This window comes from Xiphias gladius, chromosome 17 (assembly GCF_016859285.1).
Source record: "Xiphias gladius isolate SHS-SW01 ecotype Sanya breed wild chromosome 17, ASM1685928v1, whole genome shotgun sequence".
Classification (NCBI taxonomy): Eukaryota; Metazoa; Chordata; class Actinopteri; order Istiophoriformes; family Xiphiidae; genus Xiphias; species Xiphias gladius.
In genome coordinates this window covers 8,759,527-8,777,836 of record NC_053416.1, presented here as the reverse complement: position 1 = coordinate 8,777,836, position 18,310 = coordinate 8,759,527, and the positions used below count along the sequence as shown (strand labels likewise).

The 18,310-nt window shown below is 41.2% G+C and overlaps 1 protein-coding gene across 1 annotated transcript; it reads left to right on the top strand.

Moving 5' to 3' along the window:
• The first annotated feature begins 2,252 nt into the window (after positions 1 to 2,252).
• coro6 (coronin 6) lies at positions 2,253 to 18,094 on the top strand. The gene is made up of 11 exons (XM_040150137.1): positions 2,253 to 2,466; positions 5,867 to 6,066; positions 9,331 to 9,453; positions 14,372 to 14,501; positions 14,655 to 14,833; positions 15,148 to 15,267; positions 15,395 to 15,499; positions 15,648 to 15,793; positions 16,562 to 16,619; positions 17,056 to 17,283; positions 17,766 to 18,094. Exons 2-11 carry the CDS (start codon positions 5,869 to 5,871, stop codon positions 17,886 to 17,888), a joined length of 1,410 nt encoding a protein of 469 aa, XP_040006071.1. The 5' UTR covers positions 2,253 to 2,466; positions 5,867 to 5,868; the 3' UTR covers positions 17,889 to 18,094.
• The last annotated feature ends 216 nt before the right edge of the window (positions 18,095 to 18,310 follow it).

Below are 18,310 nucleotides of genomic sequence, written 5' to 3'. Positions count from 1 at the left end.
AAACTGTTTAAATAGCAAACTGCAGGTGAAGCCTCATGGTAAATTGTTAGCGATTGTAGTTAGAAGTTGTTAAACCCAAATCTAGCTACAATAAACGAAGTTATTGCTTTTGTGGTATATTAAATACAATACATGCAAACATATCCTCTTATTTAGCCAAAAAAAAGTAGCTGCAACAATGTGAGCTTCAGTTAAAACCCTAAGGTTTGTAAAATTCTCAGGGCTTTATATCTATCTATCTATATAGATAGATATATCTATATAGATAGATGATATATTAGATATATAGATAGATATAGATAGATATAGATATTAGATAGAGATATATAGAGATAGATAGATAGACACAATAGGATTTGTTGTGTGGGTTAATGCATCTTAAATTTATACCTCCAAAAACCACAGTACACATACTGTACATAAAATGGCATCAGAGTAACTGAGTGAAATTGTTTTACGTTTTACTGTAACATAATTTTATCTGTGGAAACATCTTGAGCCACATTTAGCGAAGGGAAACATGTTATATTTCTCCCCAGAGATCCACGAACTGCATCCGTTCAGCTCGGCTCTTATAAAAGCTTTTTCTTTCGTGACTCCTGCTGTGAACATGTTACTAATGTGTAAGCTGCAGTATCTTTACTCTCTACTGACAAACATGATTAACAGAAAACTCTGAGTAGAGTCATTAAGCCCTCGGACGGTGACATATTTGCTGTTCTGGTACAGTATTCTGTTCTTACCAGTGAAACATCGCTGTCACTGCCTGCTCTTCAGGCTTAGCGGTGAAACTGGTAAGTCATTAATATCTTTGTTCACCGCCACATGTTAGACATTAAGAATAGCTTTTCCTGCGGTATAAAAGCCAGTGAGTACAACAATCAGGTCGTTCATCGGATGTTGTCTTTCTTTTTTCCTCTTCATGCCAGTCCCAGCACCCGGATGCAGGGGATCTGTGAGGGACCTAATGAAAATCTTAGTTTTGTGAGTTTGGGTGAAGAGCCTGACCTCTTTTTTTTGTTTTTTTTGTTTTTTGTTTGTTTGTTTGGTCGACAGCAGCAGGGGAACACAGCCCAGTCCGGGCTCCACGTGCCCCTCCAGGTATCCAGGTATGTTCAGTGCGGAATAGCCAAGGCTCAGGAGACACATTAGAAGTAGCCACAGGTGCACGGCTCAAAACTACACTGTCCATCACTTCGCGTCCTCTGTAGCTGGCATTTATGCTGCTTATCAGTCCGTACATGCTACTTTGGGAAAAACACACAATAGTGAGATTTGTCAAACTTTGTACAGCCTTCATTTTATCACGTTCACGAGATTATACAGTATATACTATAGTGGGAGTGATGACTTAGTGGCTACTTGCAGACACTTTCCATATTGCTCGTTGTTGAAGTTAAAGATTTTTATGAATTTCTCAGGCAGTTGAACAAGTGTTTAAGACAATTCAGTTTATTTAAAGGCTGTTTTTTCACATCTGGCTAGGCACAACCCAGGCTAGCTACATATCTGTGTGTATAATGAATGTAAACATGTTTGTTTTGTATTGCATGCACTGTAAAGCAGCACAGTTCATGCAGTAAAAAGGTGGAATTTTTATTATTATTATTGTAATTGAATCTTGATTTATGCAATAAATAAATAAAATCTACTTCAAACACAATAGTGATGTAATCCTACTGGTTGTTAATGTGTGTGTGTGTGTGTGTGTGTGTGTGTGTGTGTGTGTGTGTTTTTGTTTTTTTTAGTTCATGTTGTTATGAGCCGAGCGTTTTGGATATGACACCAGCTTGTTGGTATTGATAACTGTGTGAAGAGTTTCGAAGAAGCGAAAAGTGCTGAAGATATGTATAACCCAAAAATAAATAAATAAATAAACCTAGACGCCCCATGCATTTATTTTTATTTACCTCCTGCTCTCTGCAAACCAGCAAGCTGCTTTTCTTTTTCTTTTTTTTTTTAGTTCTCATGTTTCAGGAGTCAAAGAGGAGCACTTGAAGGCCTTGAGGGCAGCATTGCAGACCCGTTCACCTGTGTGCATTCAGTTACCTGTTGAAGTCACAGTTCTTCTATCAGAGCCAACCAGTAGTGACACTGACCCCCCCCCCCCCCGGGACGCGCTGGCCCCCCTGTAACCGGCGCGCGTCACGTTTCCCTGTACTGACCGAGCCCGTTCCAAAATAGACGACACCCACCCCCACACCCACCCTCCTCTCTCCATGCTCTGCCCCCGGTACTCTTCCCCTCTCTCTTTCCCTGCCGGGGAGCGTCACGCAGTTGTCCAGTGTGACTCCTCAGCAAGTCCGCACCAACTCCAGGAAGCCGGACCGCAAGGAATAATCGTTCAAAGGAATAAAATCAGCAACAGCAGAAGCAGCAGCAGCAGCAGCAGCGGGAGGAGGAGCAGGCTATACCACACAAACCGTGAGAGCTGTCCAGGGAAGAGGGGTCTCCCCAAAACCGGAGGTGAGCTGTCTTGTGGACTGTCTTTCTTAATACGTGAGTCAGTGTCGGTGCTGCAGTGGGGCGAGAGGTGCGTCAGCTCCTATACTGCACTGCTGGGGAGGAGTGAGTGCGCGCCCCCCTTTTGGAAATCCAAAACAAACAAACAAACAAAAACCACAAGAAAACAGAGTCGGTACAATGTGATTGTGCCTGTGTGGACAGAGCAGGTCTTCGGTCTTAACGTGGCAGCTGTGAGCCACTTTAAGGAGCGAGGGGTACATTACTATCCTCTCCCTCCCTCGCGCCCCAGACAAGCCCAACGTCCCGGCCTCTACGCGCGTCCGTGCGCATTGGCCGGTTACGTTAACGCTAAAACTCCCCCAGAGTGCGCCGGCTTCGCCCTGGGACTATTTAGGATCACCCGGGCGGGTGGGAGGAGCGGCTGGCCCGGGGTGGCACAGTGCAGTCCGTCATGTCTATATTAGGAGAGTGGCGGTGTCATTCTTTCGCTCTGTCTCCACTCTCCAGCGCCGTGCCACGCGCGACGGCGGAGGATAATCTCGTTGACCTGAGGCAGAGTCAAAAGGAGCATTTCGGGGGGGGTTTTCCACGTTTCATTTAGTTTACTCCAAATCACATGTTCCTGCCACCGGTCTCCCGGAGGACGCAGGTTTTAGACTGTTGAATGAGATCTGCCCTGCTAATATCTCTGTCTCAGTAAAGGGACCCTGCTGGTTTCAGCTCATACCAGTGGTATGGAAAATCAACCTGCAGAGAGTGGAAACTTTTCTTTATTTCTGCTTTACTTTACTTGATTTTTCTTTTCTTTTCTTTATCTTTATTTTATTCGTTTTTTTTATGTGAGATTTTTGAGTTTTTCAAGCCCTTTCCGGAAAGTTGACCATGATCAAGGCATTTTCATGTTCAAATCAGAAGATAGGCGTGCACAGTAAATACATAAAATGTTTTTTTTTCTTTTTTTATTATTTTTAAAATTATTATTTGCTATTTATGGATTTATTTCACTTCACGATGATCCACTAAACAAGAGGAGAGGCTCTGCTGCACTTATCAGACATCTTCAGGGACTGTTGCAGGCCTACTTTTAGATTTGGGTTTTTAGTTTTGGCCTTATATAAGCCAGTGCGGTCTGGGAATGTATGTTAGATACGTTTTAAACTACATTCCCATAGGGATTGTATCACATGAGTGCAAATGAATGTAACTGCTTTGCAGCGTATTGTTATCTTCACCCTGGTATTGTATCTGTCATATATTAAGTTCTCTCCCTGTCTTTTTTTTCCCCCTGCTTTCTGTTTCTTAGTGTTTATCTTTGATGGTTGGCTGTCACATACTGTTAGATGGGACAATCAACTATTAATAACTACACTGATGGCAGGCACTGTTATAGAATATCTGCTGTGATCTGGAGGATTAAAGTCCCTATGGCCTGGTGCCTGGGAGAGAACAGCAAGTTGTCAGTCAACAACCAGCCCCAAAAACACATTACAGAGTTCATTATTCAGACAAAAGCCGAAGGCTATTTAAAGCCCTGGCTTAGTTTCAAAGTATTTCTTTAAAACATCGAATATTCATGTCTCAATAAGCAACAAGTAAAGAAAAAAACGGGAGGTATTTATTTATTGAGAGTTTAACACTGAAAAACTCATCTAATCTGCTTCATCAGGACGGTGGTGCGACTTGATCAGATTTGATTGGTTGTTTTGTTCACTGTCAATCAACTGTTTGATCCCGATTGGTCCGCGGAAGGAGGTGACATCAGCCTGTTCTAACTGAGTCCCAGCCACAGAAATCTCTCCTGTAAAATAACCAAAAACTGTGACCAAACCAGTGAAAAGAGCGTGTTCATCTGGATCCCATCACTCATACTAAGTCGACTGAGAAGAAGGTTTTGCGAGGCCTAGTAACTGTATTGATGGATATGAATCGACAGTCAGAGCTGGAGGAAGTATGCAGATCCTTTACTTAAGTAAAAGGTCCAATGCAACAGTGTAACACTACTCCATCACGAGTAAAAGTCCTGCATTCAAAATCTTACTCAGGTAAAACTACAAAAGTATTGTACTTAAAGGTGCTATATGTAAGATTTTGCTATTGCTACATAACAGGCATTAGCATTAACAGCTGTTTACTTACCAGTCTAGAAGAAACGTCACGAGTTCAGCATGAAACTTCTGGCCGTTACTCGCCAAGAGCTGTCTCCAGTGGTGGAAAGCAACGCCAATGTTAAATTTTGTTTCACCTCCATTTCTATCGCTTCTTCTCTTCTACTGAAGTTAGCATGCTAACCAGCTAGCCCTGGCCTGTCCTGTCTCGTAGCACCACTTTGCGATAGTCAAAATTGTAATTCTGTAGGGTATTGGAGTAAATTTACTTTCCACCGCTGTGGACAGAAGGTCTGTGCCAGTGCAGCTTAACAGTGTTTGTGCAGTGAATATAATAACGAGTGAAGTAGAAAAGAAAAGAATAAATTTAGTCCTAGCTAGCATGACATAGACGAAATATTTTGTATACTTTATACAACTTTCAGTTTAAATAAAATTAATACCAAAGGTGAGTGATGTGCCCCGTGAACTTGAAAAGCACCAATGAATAACTGAGTAATCATCAACCTTGAAGACAAGTGACAGCAAAAACAGCAGAGAGCTGCAACACATCAAGTGATAGTTACTGTTCACAAAGACAACAAGCAACATTTATAAACATGATTCAACAACCTGTCTCCACGACAACTTGATACTTACTACAATGACAGAGTATATACTGTAGAAGGAGATGTAAAGCATAAAAAGTACAGATTGAGAAGATGCAACATTGTGGTAACAAGCTCCTCTGTGGTCTTTAACCAGTTCTGTAGTCTCAGACACCATTTGTTCGAAATTTGCAAACTGAACGGATGAGATCTGATCGAACTCTGTTGCTGGAACTTTTTTTTTTCCAGTATTTTCAAAATAAATCAGCTGTATCACTATCAGAAATGGATTCATATGAAGTCAAATAAATCATAGCACTTTTGGCTCAAAATAAATATACAGTATGTAACTGTTCATATAACTCTCTGTTGGTGATTTTAGTTTTACATTTGGTTTCATGGGAAATGATGCTGAAATTTGTAGTGAATGTTAATGATTAAAGTTGTGTTTTTTTTTCATCTAATAGTCTTTTTCTCTGTTTTTTTCCTTTCACTTTCACACTCTTTTCCCCCAACTTTTTCCCACCTCTCATCCGATCTCTTTCTTTAATTCTCTTTGTTTCTGACCCTATTCTGACATCTGTCATCTTATCCCTTCCCCCTTTTCACTATTTCCTTAACTAAACTTCACCATCACTCTCCATTCATCTTCCCCCATCTCTCGTTTCCACATCATTGCATCCTCCCGCCTTCCTCTACTCGCCCCAGCCATGAGTCGCAGCATCGTGCGGCAGAGTAAGTTTCGCCACGTCTTTGGCCAGGCGGTCAAGGCTGAGCAGGGTTACGATGACATTCGTGTTTCCAAGGTGACGTGGGACAGCTCCTTCTGCGCCATCAACCCAAAGTTCCTGGCCGTCATTGTTGAATCCAGCGGAGGAGGGGCCTTCCTGGTCCTGCCCCTCTCTAAGGTCAGTAAGGTCAAAGGTGATGCACGACACGAGTGTCCAGTCTATCTGCCACTGAATATGAGATGAAATGCTGATTATCCCAAAACTGCGTAAAACTTTGTTAAAATCTGCATGGAACATTGAAACACTTAAAATTTTTAGGTTTCTACTTGCTTGAATTGGTAGCGTATGAGCGCATTCTAACATAATATGTAAGTTTATCTTCACCTTTGCCTATATTTTCTATACTTGTCTATGTTTCCTTTTTTTAAATCTGAAGTGATTACTCCATTTTGCTCAATAGATAAGGAAGGTTGGTGCACCTATAAGTTACATCAAAAATGGCACAAACCCTAACCCTAAACCTGATGAGGAAAACATCATAGAATTCAAAAATTTATGGACTTTTTCTGCTGTAGAGTGAATGTGGATAAGATGGTAAATGAAACTATTAATAAGCTGTGTTTTCGGGAACATAACACATTCTTTGACAGACTAGCACCATGGCTCTTGGGCTGGCAGTTCGGTTTGTCGGTCGGTCCGTCGACCACAGGAATATCTCAGCTAATAAAGGATGGATTGCCATTAAATTTTGTACAGATATTCGTGCTCCCAAAAGGAAGAATCCTATGGATATGTGTGGTTTTCGTGAGATGTCTCCACAGTTATTGGAGGGATTGCCATTACATTTGGCATGTCGATCATGGGATGAATTGTAATAGCTTCGGTGATCCCCTGATGTTTCCTCTAGCATCATCATCAAATTGACAAAGACAATTTGACTAAGCAGTAGTCCTGTTCGGAGGCTTGTCTCTGCAACTGAAGGTTCTGTGATGTTTGGCTATAAGTAGCTATAACAGAATCGATGTTATATGACATAATCAGCAGGCTGTAAAGGCGAGAGTGAAGAAAAGAACTCCCAAAGCCTTTGGCAGGCAGCTCTTTACTGAGGCCGAATAATGTCTGTTACCCCAGATATTTGAAATACAAGGAAAGGATTATGTCTCATCCTTTTGAGGCAGGGTCCATAAAGTAAATGTTATTCTTAAGTTTTTAAGCGTAATTCTGTCAGAAAGATAGAAAACAAGCTGTCTTTCAAATCTGATTATTGCCAACTCCTCCCGACAGCATTGTGTGATGGTTACGATAGCTGGTTCCTTTCAGAAATAGGACTTATTTTCACGCAATAGCTATTTTTTAAAGCTTGACTTTAGTATGTTTTCCTTCTAACAGCAGAGGACATAATATTTGCTCTGGGCCTTGGGAAGGACGCCATAATTGCTGAAACAGAAATACAGCGACAGGAAAAGCAACAAGTCAAGACAGATCAGACACTTAAAGCTGTGATGCTTCAGTATGCTGTGAAAGTTCATTGCGCCTCATGATGATAACAACATCGCCTTAAAATAAACGATGGACACCAGAAAGACAAAACTAACCTTTGGGTTTGATATGATTAAAAACAGTGATCTAAAATCTATATTCAACTGCTGAAGTTGATTCAATAATACTGCAGTATAATTTTTAGTTATTACATGTTCAAAAAAACTATTCATTTCATTAATTTTCACCATGAGTCCACTTAGCCGAATATCACATCTCAAGGTGGGACGCTCCAAATAAGTGCTGACGCCGCTGTAATCAGCCAAGGCTGCAACAATTTAGCTGACCTGCCCTGTGAGATACCTCCACTCAGCGGGTCTTCATTTTGAGCCGGGCTACTAACACCAACTGCCAATCCCAGTTAATTGTCTCCCGTCCTCAGTCAGAAAAAGTACTGTAGTTTTTGAAACATTATGATATATAATACTGGTGTGTGGCGCCTGTAAATAAGGTGTGTACTTTATGTCTTAAACACCTTTAGCCCGCCTGATAATTATGTCCGTGTTATAAATGGACCACAGAGAGTGGAGTGAAAAATCTTTCACTTTTTGAGGTAAACAGTTTAGAAATTTCATAGGTCACCAACACCGAGACCCATCCGCGTATCGCTGGTGGTATGTCTATGGTAATTAGTGACACAGAGTAATGCAGAGTTTTTTTGGAGACACTGGGAAAAGGACGTGATTATATACTGGAGTCATGGTGAACAGACATGCTATTAATACACACCTCCATCCTCCATCTTCCCCCCTCTGGGTCCCCAACAGGCCACCAGAAAAACTCCCCTTTCAACGCCTCGCCGCTCAGCTATAAATACACCTCTCTTGGGGTGTGTGAATGTGTGTGTGTGTGTACGTGAGTGTAGGTGTGTGTGTGTGGGTGTGTGTGTGTGTGTGTGTGTGTGTGTGTGTGTGTGTGTGTGTGTGAAGGGAGAGATATCTCAAAAGTTGACACTTGTGTTCGCATCCTGCTAGAACATTCACATTTGTGTCCCTTTTACCGAACCGAACTGAAAATGTTTTCGAGCCCACCCAAGACAGGGCTCCCACTAAAGTATCTTCTAAGATGTGTCCCGCATTATTACCTAATCCTGTAGCCTCTCTTATAGAGTGAACCTTTTTCAAAATGTAACTTGTAACATTTTTGTTTTTTCGTTTAAACTGTGCTCACATGGTGCTTTTCCTAAATAACAAACTTGACATGCATATTATGCAGTGTGCACTGTATTTAACGGAAAGGTTACTAACTCCATGCACAGAGGGCAAGAGGTGGCAGGTCAAAGGGGCCCAACTGTAATTTTTTGCCCTGTGACCCGCTAAGAGGATAATTCCATGGTTATTTCAACAGCATTTCATTGACTTTATTTCAACATGTAGTTTGTAGACCAATTATCTCACCACAAGGTCAAGAAGTTTGCCTACTTGTTATGGTATGGTAGCTGCTCAAAGGTCCATTTTTTTTTTCTGAGCACTTGAAGGGACTTCTCATCCATCTTGGCTCAAAAATTGAGATTGAACGTTCATTCTTGATTTTAGAAATAAAGGTCAATAATCTCACTACAAGGTCCATTTGGATAAGAATTCCTTAAAATACTCAAAATACACAGACTCTCTCTCAGACTAAGGAAGATGTATGATACGCTCAAAAGCTGGGGAACAGCTACTAAATGGACCTTAGGGTGAGAGTGTTTTGAACCTCAAGACTAAACTTTTAATCTAAACTTTTTAACTTGTTCAGACCTGTTTTACATTGAAACAAAGTCACTGAGATGTTGAAGTAGAGTTACGTGTACTACCGTTTTTTCACTTTGATATGACAGATGGATGGATGTTAACGTTAAGTTATTGTGTATGCACACAGCCCTAACTCACCCCCATGTGTTACTGTTGCTGTGTGTTGCAGACAGGTCGTGTGGATAAGAGCTACCCGCTGGTGATCGGCCACTCTGGACCTGTCCTCGATATTGACTGGTGCCCTCATGACGACAACATCCTGGCCAGCTGCTCAGAGGATTGTACTGCAATGGTAATGAAATCGTGTGTGTGTGTGTGTGTGTGTGTGTGTGTGTGTGTGTGTGTGTGTGTGTGTGTGTGTGTGTGTGTGGTTTTGTGGTTTTGTGGTTGTGTAGAAGAAAAGTATTCTGAGTAGGAGAGAGAAGTTGCTAATGCATGTGGAGGAGTTTGTGGTTCGGTGACTCAGATAACAGTCATATCCACAGCCTGAGTTTGTCACGTCCCACTGCCTGTTAAATGAACAGTAAGGGAACTGGATTAGTCACGGCATCGCTGCGTCTACCTGTCTGACTGTCCACCCACCTGTTCCGCCTCATTCCTATCTCTGCATCAGTCCACTCGTCATATTTTGCCCTTAACAGGTTGTTCAGGATCTGCTGTCTGTCTGCCACCAACCTTGTCATTGTAACACAGCTGCTAATCCTACTGCTCAGACAAAATCAGCATTAATTTGTCAGAGTGTGTGTCTTGTGTGTCATGACATCCATCCATTTGTCTTCTTAGACACAGTGCCTTTGTAACCTGGACTTGCACCTAATTACAAGTTAGGTCTGAAAGTGAAGTTTGAATTTAAATATGATGGGGGAGAAAAAAAACAACAAAAAGTTAATATTTAAGATGCATGCACACATTGTAGAATAGGTAAGAGGATTGTGAACACACTTTGTTGTTTCATCTTAAACATACAATATTGTTGTTATCGGGTTTTGGACTGAGGACGGCTCTAGCCGTTCTTTCAGACCCGGTTGTGATTTGCTGCAGGTGTCTGTGGCCGTGAAGCTCCTGACTGAGTTCAGTCAGCAGGGGTTCGCTGTGAGGCCTGGACTGCGGGACAGGAACAGAGATGGTTAAACATAATCATTATAGGAAACCTGTCGCATAAATTTGTGCCAGAATATTACTCATTATGAAAATATTATATCTGTGTATAATTGTTCAGGCAAATCAATTCTTTTTTATTATGTGTGAAGCCGGATGAAGAACAAATTATGAAGTTAACGGATTGAAAATCCCATTGTAGCAGCTTGGAATTTTCTGATCCCCCTTTAATTTCTAGATTGTTTTGATTTATGTGTCCTTACATCCCGCCTGTCCTTTTACACATTTAACTCTACTTGATGATATGTCTGCAGTGTTTAAGTCTGTCTTAAAACTATCGTGACGTGCCAATATGAGCATTTTGAGGGTCTTCTGTCTTGCTCTCACTTGCCAATAAGAGATCCCCTGTAAACGCAAATATCTCTGTCTTACTGACTGACTGACTGTTGAAGTTACACCATTGTTCAGCCGAATGTTGAGTGACTGATGCTGAGGTTACACCATTGGTCGGCTGGCTGAGTGTTGGAGTTTCCCCCACTGGCTCTTGCTCTTTCAAAATGAATTGCAGCAGACAGTTTCTATTGTGTCATTAAGGGGCGTTTACAGGCAGTGTTGACAACTTAACGCCTTTGTCGCTAGATTTACAGACTTTTCATACACCTTTAGTGACTGTTTTTCAAAAAAAGCACCCTGCGGCATATCTAGCGACTTTTTGGACAAATCTAGCAATTTTCCGTGGAAGAGAGTCGCCAGTATTGCCCCGTGAGACCGAGGTCAGGCTTTCCCTCCGCAGGCAGCCCTCTCCATGCGCCTCATTCAACTGAGCACACGGCAGCTGCATAGACGTGAAAGAGCTTCTCACTTTCTCTGTGATTGATCATTTTACAAGTAAATATAGCTGAAATCACAGCACAGGCATTGTCTTAAATTTATGTGTGTGATTTTGTCAGAATACATCACGGTTATAAAATCAGGATTTTAGCAGGGCGGAGCAGCAGCTTGGAAATGGCTTGAAAGGGACTGCTGGTTAACATTTAGTCTTAATGGGCTGCTTTTCAGCCACTAGTTCATACCTGTTCCGCCATCTGACAACAGAGACAGAAAAACATGTAAATGAGAACGGCTTTATTGGGAATTTGGCTGTATTAAAACACTGTATTTGTGAAAAATTTTGAACCTGACCCTTAACAGTAAATTACATTATTTGAGAAATCCTTGCCAGAAAATGCTCATGATAGTGATGCGTTACGACATGAACTCAAGCTCAAAAGCAGAAGAAAGAACCAGGTTTAGTGTCTGGGATGTGTGTCAGTGGATCTGCTCCACTGACACAAATAAGAGGAGGTGTGTAACATAACTGTGACAACTCCAAGGATACATTTTTGGTGATCTGGATTAAGGATGCAACTAACAATTGTTTTTGTCATCGATTCATTTGCTGATTATTTTCTCAATTAATCGATTAGTTGTTTGGTCTATAAACTGTCCAAAAATGACAAAAAATGCTCATCACAGTTTCCCAAAGACCAAGGAGACAGAAAAACAGAAAAACCTCATATTGGAGGAGCAGGAACAAGCAAACGTTTTGGCATTTTTGATGAAAAATGCGCAATCAACGATTAATTGACCATCAAAATAGTTTCTGATTAATTCCTCTGTTGATAGACTAATTGATTAATCAACTACAGCAATGTTTCAGCTCTAATCTAGATCGGATACTTTCATAATGGTAGCGAAGAAATAAAGCTGTACGTAATACACTTCTAAAAATATAACGTAAATATGTTATATAATATTACGTAATGATAGACTAGAGATGCTAAAATGTTATGATTACATATTATGATACTCAGAAATAAAATCTTATGTTCTGGTTACTGCAATAAGTATACATCACGAAATCTCAAACATTTTCAGCTCGATAGATAAAATTTCTTCAGTCCAAAAAGATAAAATGTTCCCTAGGTCACACCACTTTGCTTTGTATAGGTGTGTATGTGTACTCAAATGTGCGGTATGTCAGCCTGTGTCAAATCTAACATTTTTTTTGTTGGCGTTTTGACAACTTGTCATGTTGACTCAACATGTAGCTGTGCATCAGCACAGCTGTCACCAAGGACAGATTGGATCCCACTTGTTCACAACAACGGCGCAGGAATCTTTGTGCGATCGAAAGATTGAATCGCTGCTCCTCACGTGGCAGCAGCTGCTGGGATGCAGTTTGAGTGCTGTGTGTGTGCTTTGTTTACGTCCAGCACACAGACAGACAGTTGCAGCTGTCCAGTCTTGGCTGTGTTGCCGCTGTGCGGCTACGGAAAGGCCATATCTGTGATGTCATTCTCTTCAGTTCACAGACACGGATCATTGTGTCATCTGAAAAGGCTCATTAGAGTGTGTTTGTGTGCGTTTGTGTGTGTGTGTGTGTGTGTGTGTGTGTGTGTGTGTGTGTGTGTGTGTGTGTGTGCGTGTGTGCGTGCGTGTGTGCGTGCGTGCGAGAGTGCTGAGCAACTGGAACAGAGTTGTGTGTCTTCTTGAGCATGTGTGCATCAGCTAATCACCTGCTGTATCGTGTAACCGAAATGGCCTCATTTTAACAAACTGCGAAAAAATACTGTCCGTTAGTGTGGCATTAATGAGAAATGTGTTTGTTTTGTTTTGGGCCAGTTTGGTTGTTTGTTTGGTTGCTGCATCACCCTGTGTTTTCCATAACGAATTCACACAGCACAACAGAGTGCAGAAATGAACACCTACTCAGCTCCCCCCTCTGTGCCATGAGATGTCAGTAGGCTTTAAATATAGGTTTTATATGAAAGTACTCCCTGTGGTCATGGTTGTAGAAACCATTGAGGGCAACAGAATTGAAATAACATAAGGAGTCTTTTTATAAGGTAATTCAGGTATTTCTTTAGACCTATTGTCTTGAAATTAGATTTATTCTTTAAATTACGTTTCAAACAAAAATATTAAAGTAAAATAAAGGGACATTCTCCACCACAAATGTATAGGCTTTGAAACAGCATTTAGACAAGCAATTTACAGTAGATATAACTGAACAATTAAACAAATAGATTAAATGCTAAAAAAACAAACAAAAGAAAACCAAGAAAAACAAAAAATAATTAGAAAAAAATGCACTGTTTCTTTCAGTGGCCAGTCGAAAATTTCTTAGGACTGAATTGTTCAGTATTTCTAAATTCCTGGTGCACCCAGTGTGTACTGGGACCAGTACACACTATGGATCCATGAATGGATCCATAGATAAAAATGTTTACATGCCGTTGTACTTTTTTCATACACACAGAGCGTGCAATTATTAGTTAGTGTTGATCACAGTTTTAGGAGCAAAAGCCTTCTCCAGTATTTGGACATCGGGCAGTCTATTGGAGTTGCACACAGGTGGTGACGTTAGAAAAGGGGTGTTATCGGTCGTCACCTTCGCTCTGAGGCAACACGAGTGTACCTCTCTACACAGCAGTCGCAGTCTGATCAGTTCAAATTACTGAGCTGCACGGAAAATCTGCGGCACTGTGCTGAGCCTAATGGAAAAATGAAAAATGTGCCCTCTGTGATGTGATGTTTGCTCATAGATAAGGAGCAACTCAGCAAGGCTTTAGTATTTTGTAGGATTACTCACTTTTCTCAAGCTTTTGATTTTTCTGACTGCCATCACATTTACCTCACCGGCGCTGTGTTATCCCTCTGGTCACGGTTGTAACCGTTAAGAATACACATCTTGTGAGCATGATGCACCGCAAATGTGAGAGTATAGTCTTCTTGTTTCCTGAGGTGCAAGCAAAAATGAAATGGATCTCCTCATGTGATCATTTACACCTCTTGCATGAAATTGTTCATACTGTATAAAATTAGACAGGTGATTTTATTTATAGTTGGGTTTTGGGCCCAGTTTTTCAAACTGAAAATAAATTGTAGTAACAGTTGCGACCAGTGGGATTAATGGGTCTAGAAAGGTGTTGTAGTTTGTACTTAAAGTACGATTTTTAATAACTTTTTGCACAACTCATTGCATCGCTTGCTATGCAGTAAGAGGATGCAAAACACTGTCTGTGCTGCAGCAAACAGACGAGTTAACTTCCCTCATCCCTCCTCTCCAGGTGTGGCAGATCCCAGATCATGCACTGACCCGCCCCCTCGCTGACCCCATTGTGGTCCTGGAGGGACACTCCAAACGTGTCGGCATCGTCACCTGGCACCCCACGGCACGCAACATACTACTCACTGCGGGTAGGATATAGAACACAAATACATGCTCTGACGTCTCCTTGTGGTCTTCTTTTTTTTGACCTTACGAACAGATGTCAGCAGGATTTTGCTGTCATTCAGATGTCCATCTTTTTTTTTTTTTTTTTTTCTGACCCCATCACCCCCCCCTCTCAGGCAGTGATAACCTGATAATCATCTGGAACGTGGGGACAGGTGAGCCCCTCATCTCCATGGACGACCACCCAGACCTCATCTACAGCATCAGCTGGAACCGAAACGGCAGCTTGTTCTGCACCACCTCCAAGGACCGACGTCTGCGCGTCTGCGACCCCCGCAAGAGGGAGGTTGTCGCGGTGAGTGACTAGAAAATGCACATGAATACATGCTCTACAGTACAATTCGTTCATACACATAACACCACTATCTGAGCTCTTTAACAAAATTTCAGGGGTTATTATCTCCATTTGATTTTTTTTTGAACAATTAGTTTAGTTCAGTAGAAGCACAGGACTTCAAGACACAGCAAGACATAAAGCCTCACTGAGAAACTGAAAAGGTTAAAAGGGAGAACATGGAATTCAAAATGGAGGACAGCAACAACTTTTTTTTTTTTTTTTGGACAAAACCTTAGCTTTTATATTAATGTCTGTCCTCTGCTGATCAACAGGAACGTCTGGCTCCACATGAGGGGATCCGGCCAATGAGAGCCATCTTCACCAGAGACGGAAACATCTTCACCACAGGATTCACCAGGATGAGCCAGAGAGAGCTTGGACTCTGGGACCCGGTAACAAACAATTACATTTCATATAAGTGCATGCACTATCAGCAAGTACAGACATAGTCGTACACTTACTGTATATGTATGTACACAACACAATGTAGGCTATTCTCCTTGTTTTTGCTCTCCACAGACAAATTTCGAGGAGCCTATTGCACTGTTGGAGTTGGACACAAGTAATGGAGTCTTGTTACCATATTATGATGCAGATGCAAACATGGTCTACCTCTGTGGAAAGGTACAGGACATTAAGTGGAAATGTTCCGTATAACATGTACATAAATGTGTGCAGATCCACTGTATTTCCAGCCTTAATAATTACAATGTCACGTTTTTTTTTTTTTTGGACGTTTTATATATGTGCTTCCTGTGTTTGGTGTGAGTAGGGGGACAGCAGTATCCGTTACTTTGAGATCACAGAGGAGCCGCCATACGTCCACTACCTCAACACCTTCAGCAGTAAGGAGCCCCAGAGAGGGATGGGCTTCATGCCTAAGAGAGGTGTGGACGTCAGCAAATGTGAGATTGCCAGGTAGGATACTGACTGTGCAATAAATTACCCAATTTTACAGCAACACAGCATTGTTTCATGGAATTATATTTGTTTGATAGGATGTAAAGGCTGCAGATGTTGCTTAAGGGTTGCTATGAAGCTCAAATCCAGTTTGGGCCTGATGCATTGACGTCTTAACTGACAGGTCATTCAGTAATATTCTGAAATGTTACCTGCAGCAAGCTTGATGGTGATATCTGTGGTTTTCAGATTACTAGGTTTAGTTCTGACCAACGGTCCTCTCAACAGCCATTTGGGGTCCTTCTCATGTTCTAGGTATCTCCTTGGTTTAATGGATTTGTCAGTATATCACCCTCCAGAGTAAAGGTTGATTGTATTTACAAATACGTACTAGTTATTGCCGTGTCCATCACTGAAGATATGATCCATTAATTGTCAAGTATCTGAAGTTTTATCCAGCATAAGAGTTTAACTTTTAAATGACTTTACTTTTTTTATTAACCTTTTCCTTTCATTACTGAATCTTCAATATCACAAAATTCAGGACTTAGAGTATATCACTTCACGTGAGGCCAAATGATCTTTTTCTCACTAGTTCATCCACTGCATATATGCCACATATGTCTGTATCTGATGAAATTATCCATCATGCAACTCTAAAGACGATGTCAAAGCTCGTGTGATCCTCTTATGCTATACACATTCAACTGTAACGTATAAACTGATGCACATATATGTAACAGAAGCAAAACTGATGGGTGTTTCTCTCCCCTTTGTCTCACTTAGGTTATACAAGCTCCTCGACAAGAAGTGTGAGCCCATCACAATGACAGTGCCCAGAAAAGTAAGTCCCGCTGACCCACATACCTTGATCATACCTTACAAGCCTTGGACTTTTACGGTAGTAGGCAGCAGCTAACAATCACTTAAGTAAAATGTGTTGCCAGTACTTCTGTACTTTTAGTTAAGTCATATTTTGAATACAGGACTTTTACGTGTAATGGAACATTTTTATAGAATGGTATTTCTACTTTTGCTTAAGTAAAGGATCTGAAAACTTCTTCCATCTCTGGACTTTTAAATTATTCCTGTTAACACTTCACAATCTGCTCTTTAAGTCTTCTTTATTTTCCCCTGAAATTTTTAGAAAGAGACTGAAAAGTGACTGAGACAAAAAGAAAGAATTTTGATTAACCCTGAAAAAACGACCACTGTAGTGCACATGCCAAAACAAAAAACAAAACCCTTTTTCACCTTGCCAACTTCTTCTTCTTGCAAAGTCGGACCTCTTCCAGGACGACCTGTACCCAGACACAGCAGGGCCTGAGCCCGCCATGGAGCCTGAAGAGTGGCTGGAGGGCCGTGACGAGGATCCACTTCTGGTGTCCATGAGGGAGGGCTACGTGCCGCCTAAGAGCCGAGAGCTCAAAGTGGCAAAGAAGAACGTGTTGGACTCCAGACCCACCACTCGACGCAGCATGTCTACTTTGGACACCAACAGCCTGCCGGTAAATTCTTTAGCTTACCTGTTGTTACATTATGCTCAAAAAACGTATATCCTGTTTGTGAACCACTGTTTGTTATACTACATTAGATGGATACTAGAATCTGCTTCACACTGCGGGCTGCAAGAGCTGGGCTTTTCTTTAGTGCTCAAACTGCTGCATTTTATGTGTCGATGTTTGTAGCTTCTTGTTGCACATTTTCAATCAAAAAAATATTTTAGCTTTGCAGCCTTTAATCCGAATGCACCATTACTCCTAAAAACATCTGCCTCTCTGTTTAACCCTTTTTCTGATTATCTCTCTTTTATTTGTACCTGCCCACAGCTTTTTTTCCCCCCATAAAGCTCCCATCTTTGTTTTGGTCTATTTTTTCTAGTTGCTCACTGTCCTTGACCTGTTTTTCCTCTCTGTTTTTCTTTATCCTTAAATTTTCCCTTCCCTGTCACTGTCTTTTTTCCTTTCTCTTCCTTCTCTCCCCTGTCCAGCCTCAGTTGCTTGAGAGGTTGTTGGAGGAGTTACAGAATCTGAAGGCCACAGTTTTGTCTCAGGAGAAGAGAATCTGTGACTTGGAGAATAAGCTTTCCCAGTACACCAATGGCACTGCCTGACATGCATGTAAACACACCTTCTGAAGAACTGGTCTGAATTTCATAGAAAACACATTTCCCTTGCATTGACGAGAAACCACTCTCCTTCATACTCCAACAGCGTTGTCCCTTTAAAGGTGCCATTGTGTAAGAGCATGAATGTGGACAATTTAAACGCAAATTTCTCGGTCCAACAAATCCGAACAAAATACATCCATATCAAGTATAATTGCTTTGAGGTTGAATCTACATAATCCACATTCCAGTTTTAACATAATGTACCTTTAATGCTATAGCATAAAATATTTACAGTGATTTGAAAAGAGTGACAAGATTGCAGAAGTAGAGTGAGGAGGCTGTAGGTTAGAGGGACATTTGCAAGTTGTGTTAAAGGTGTGAAGTCAGTAAACACCTATCACTTTTTTTTTTTTTTTTTTTTTTTT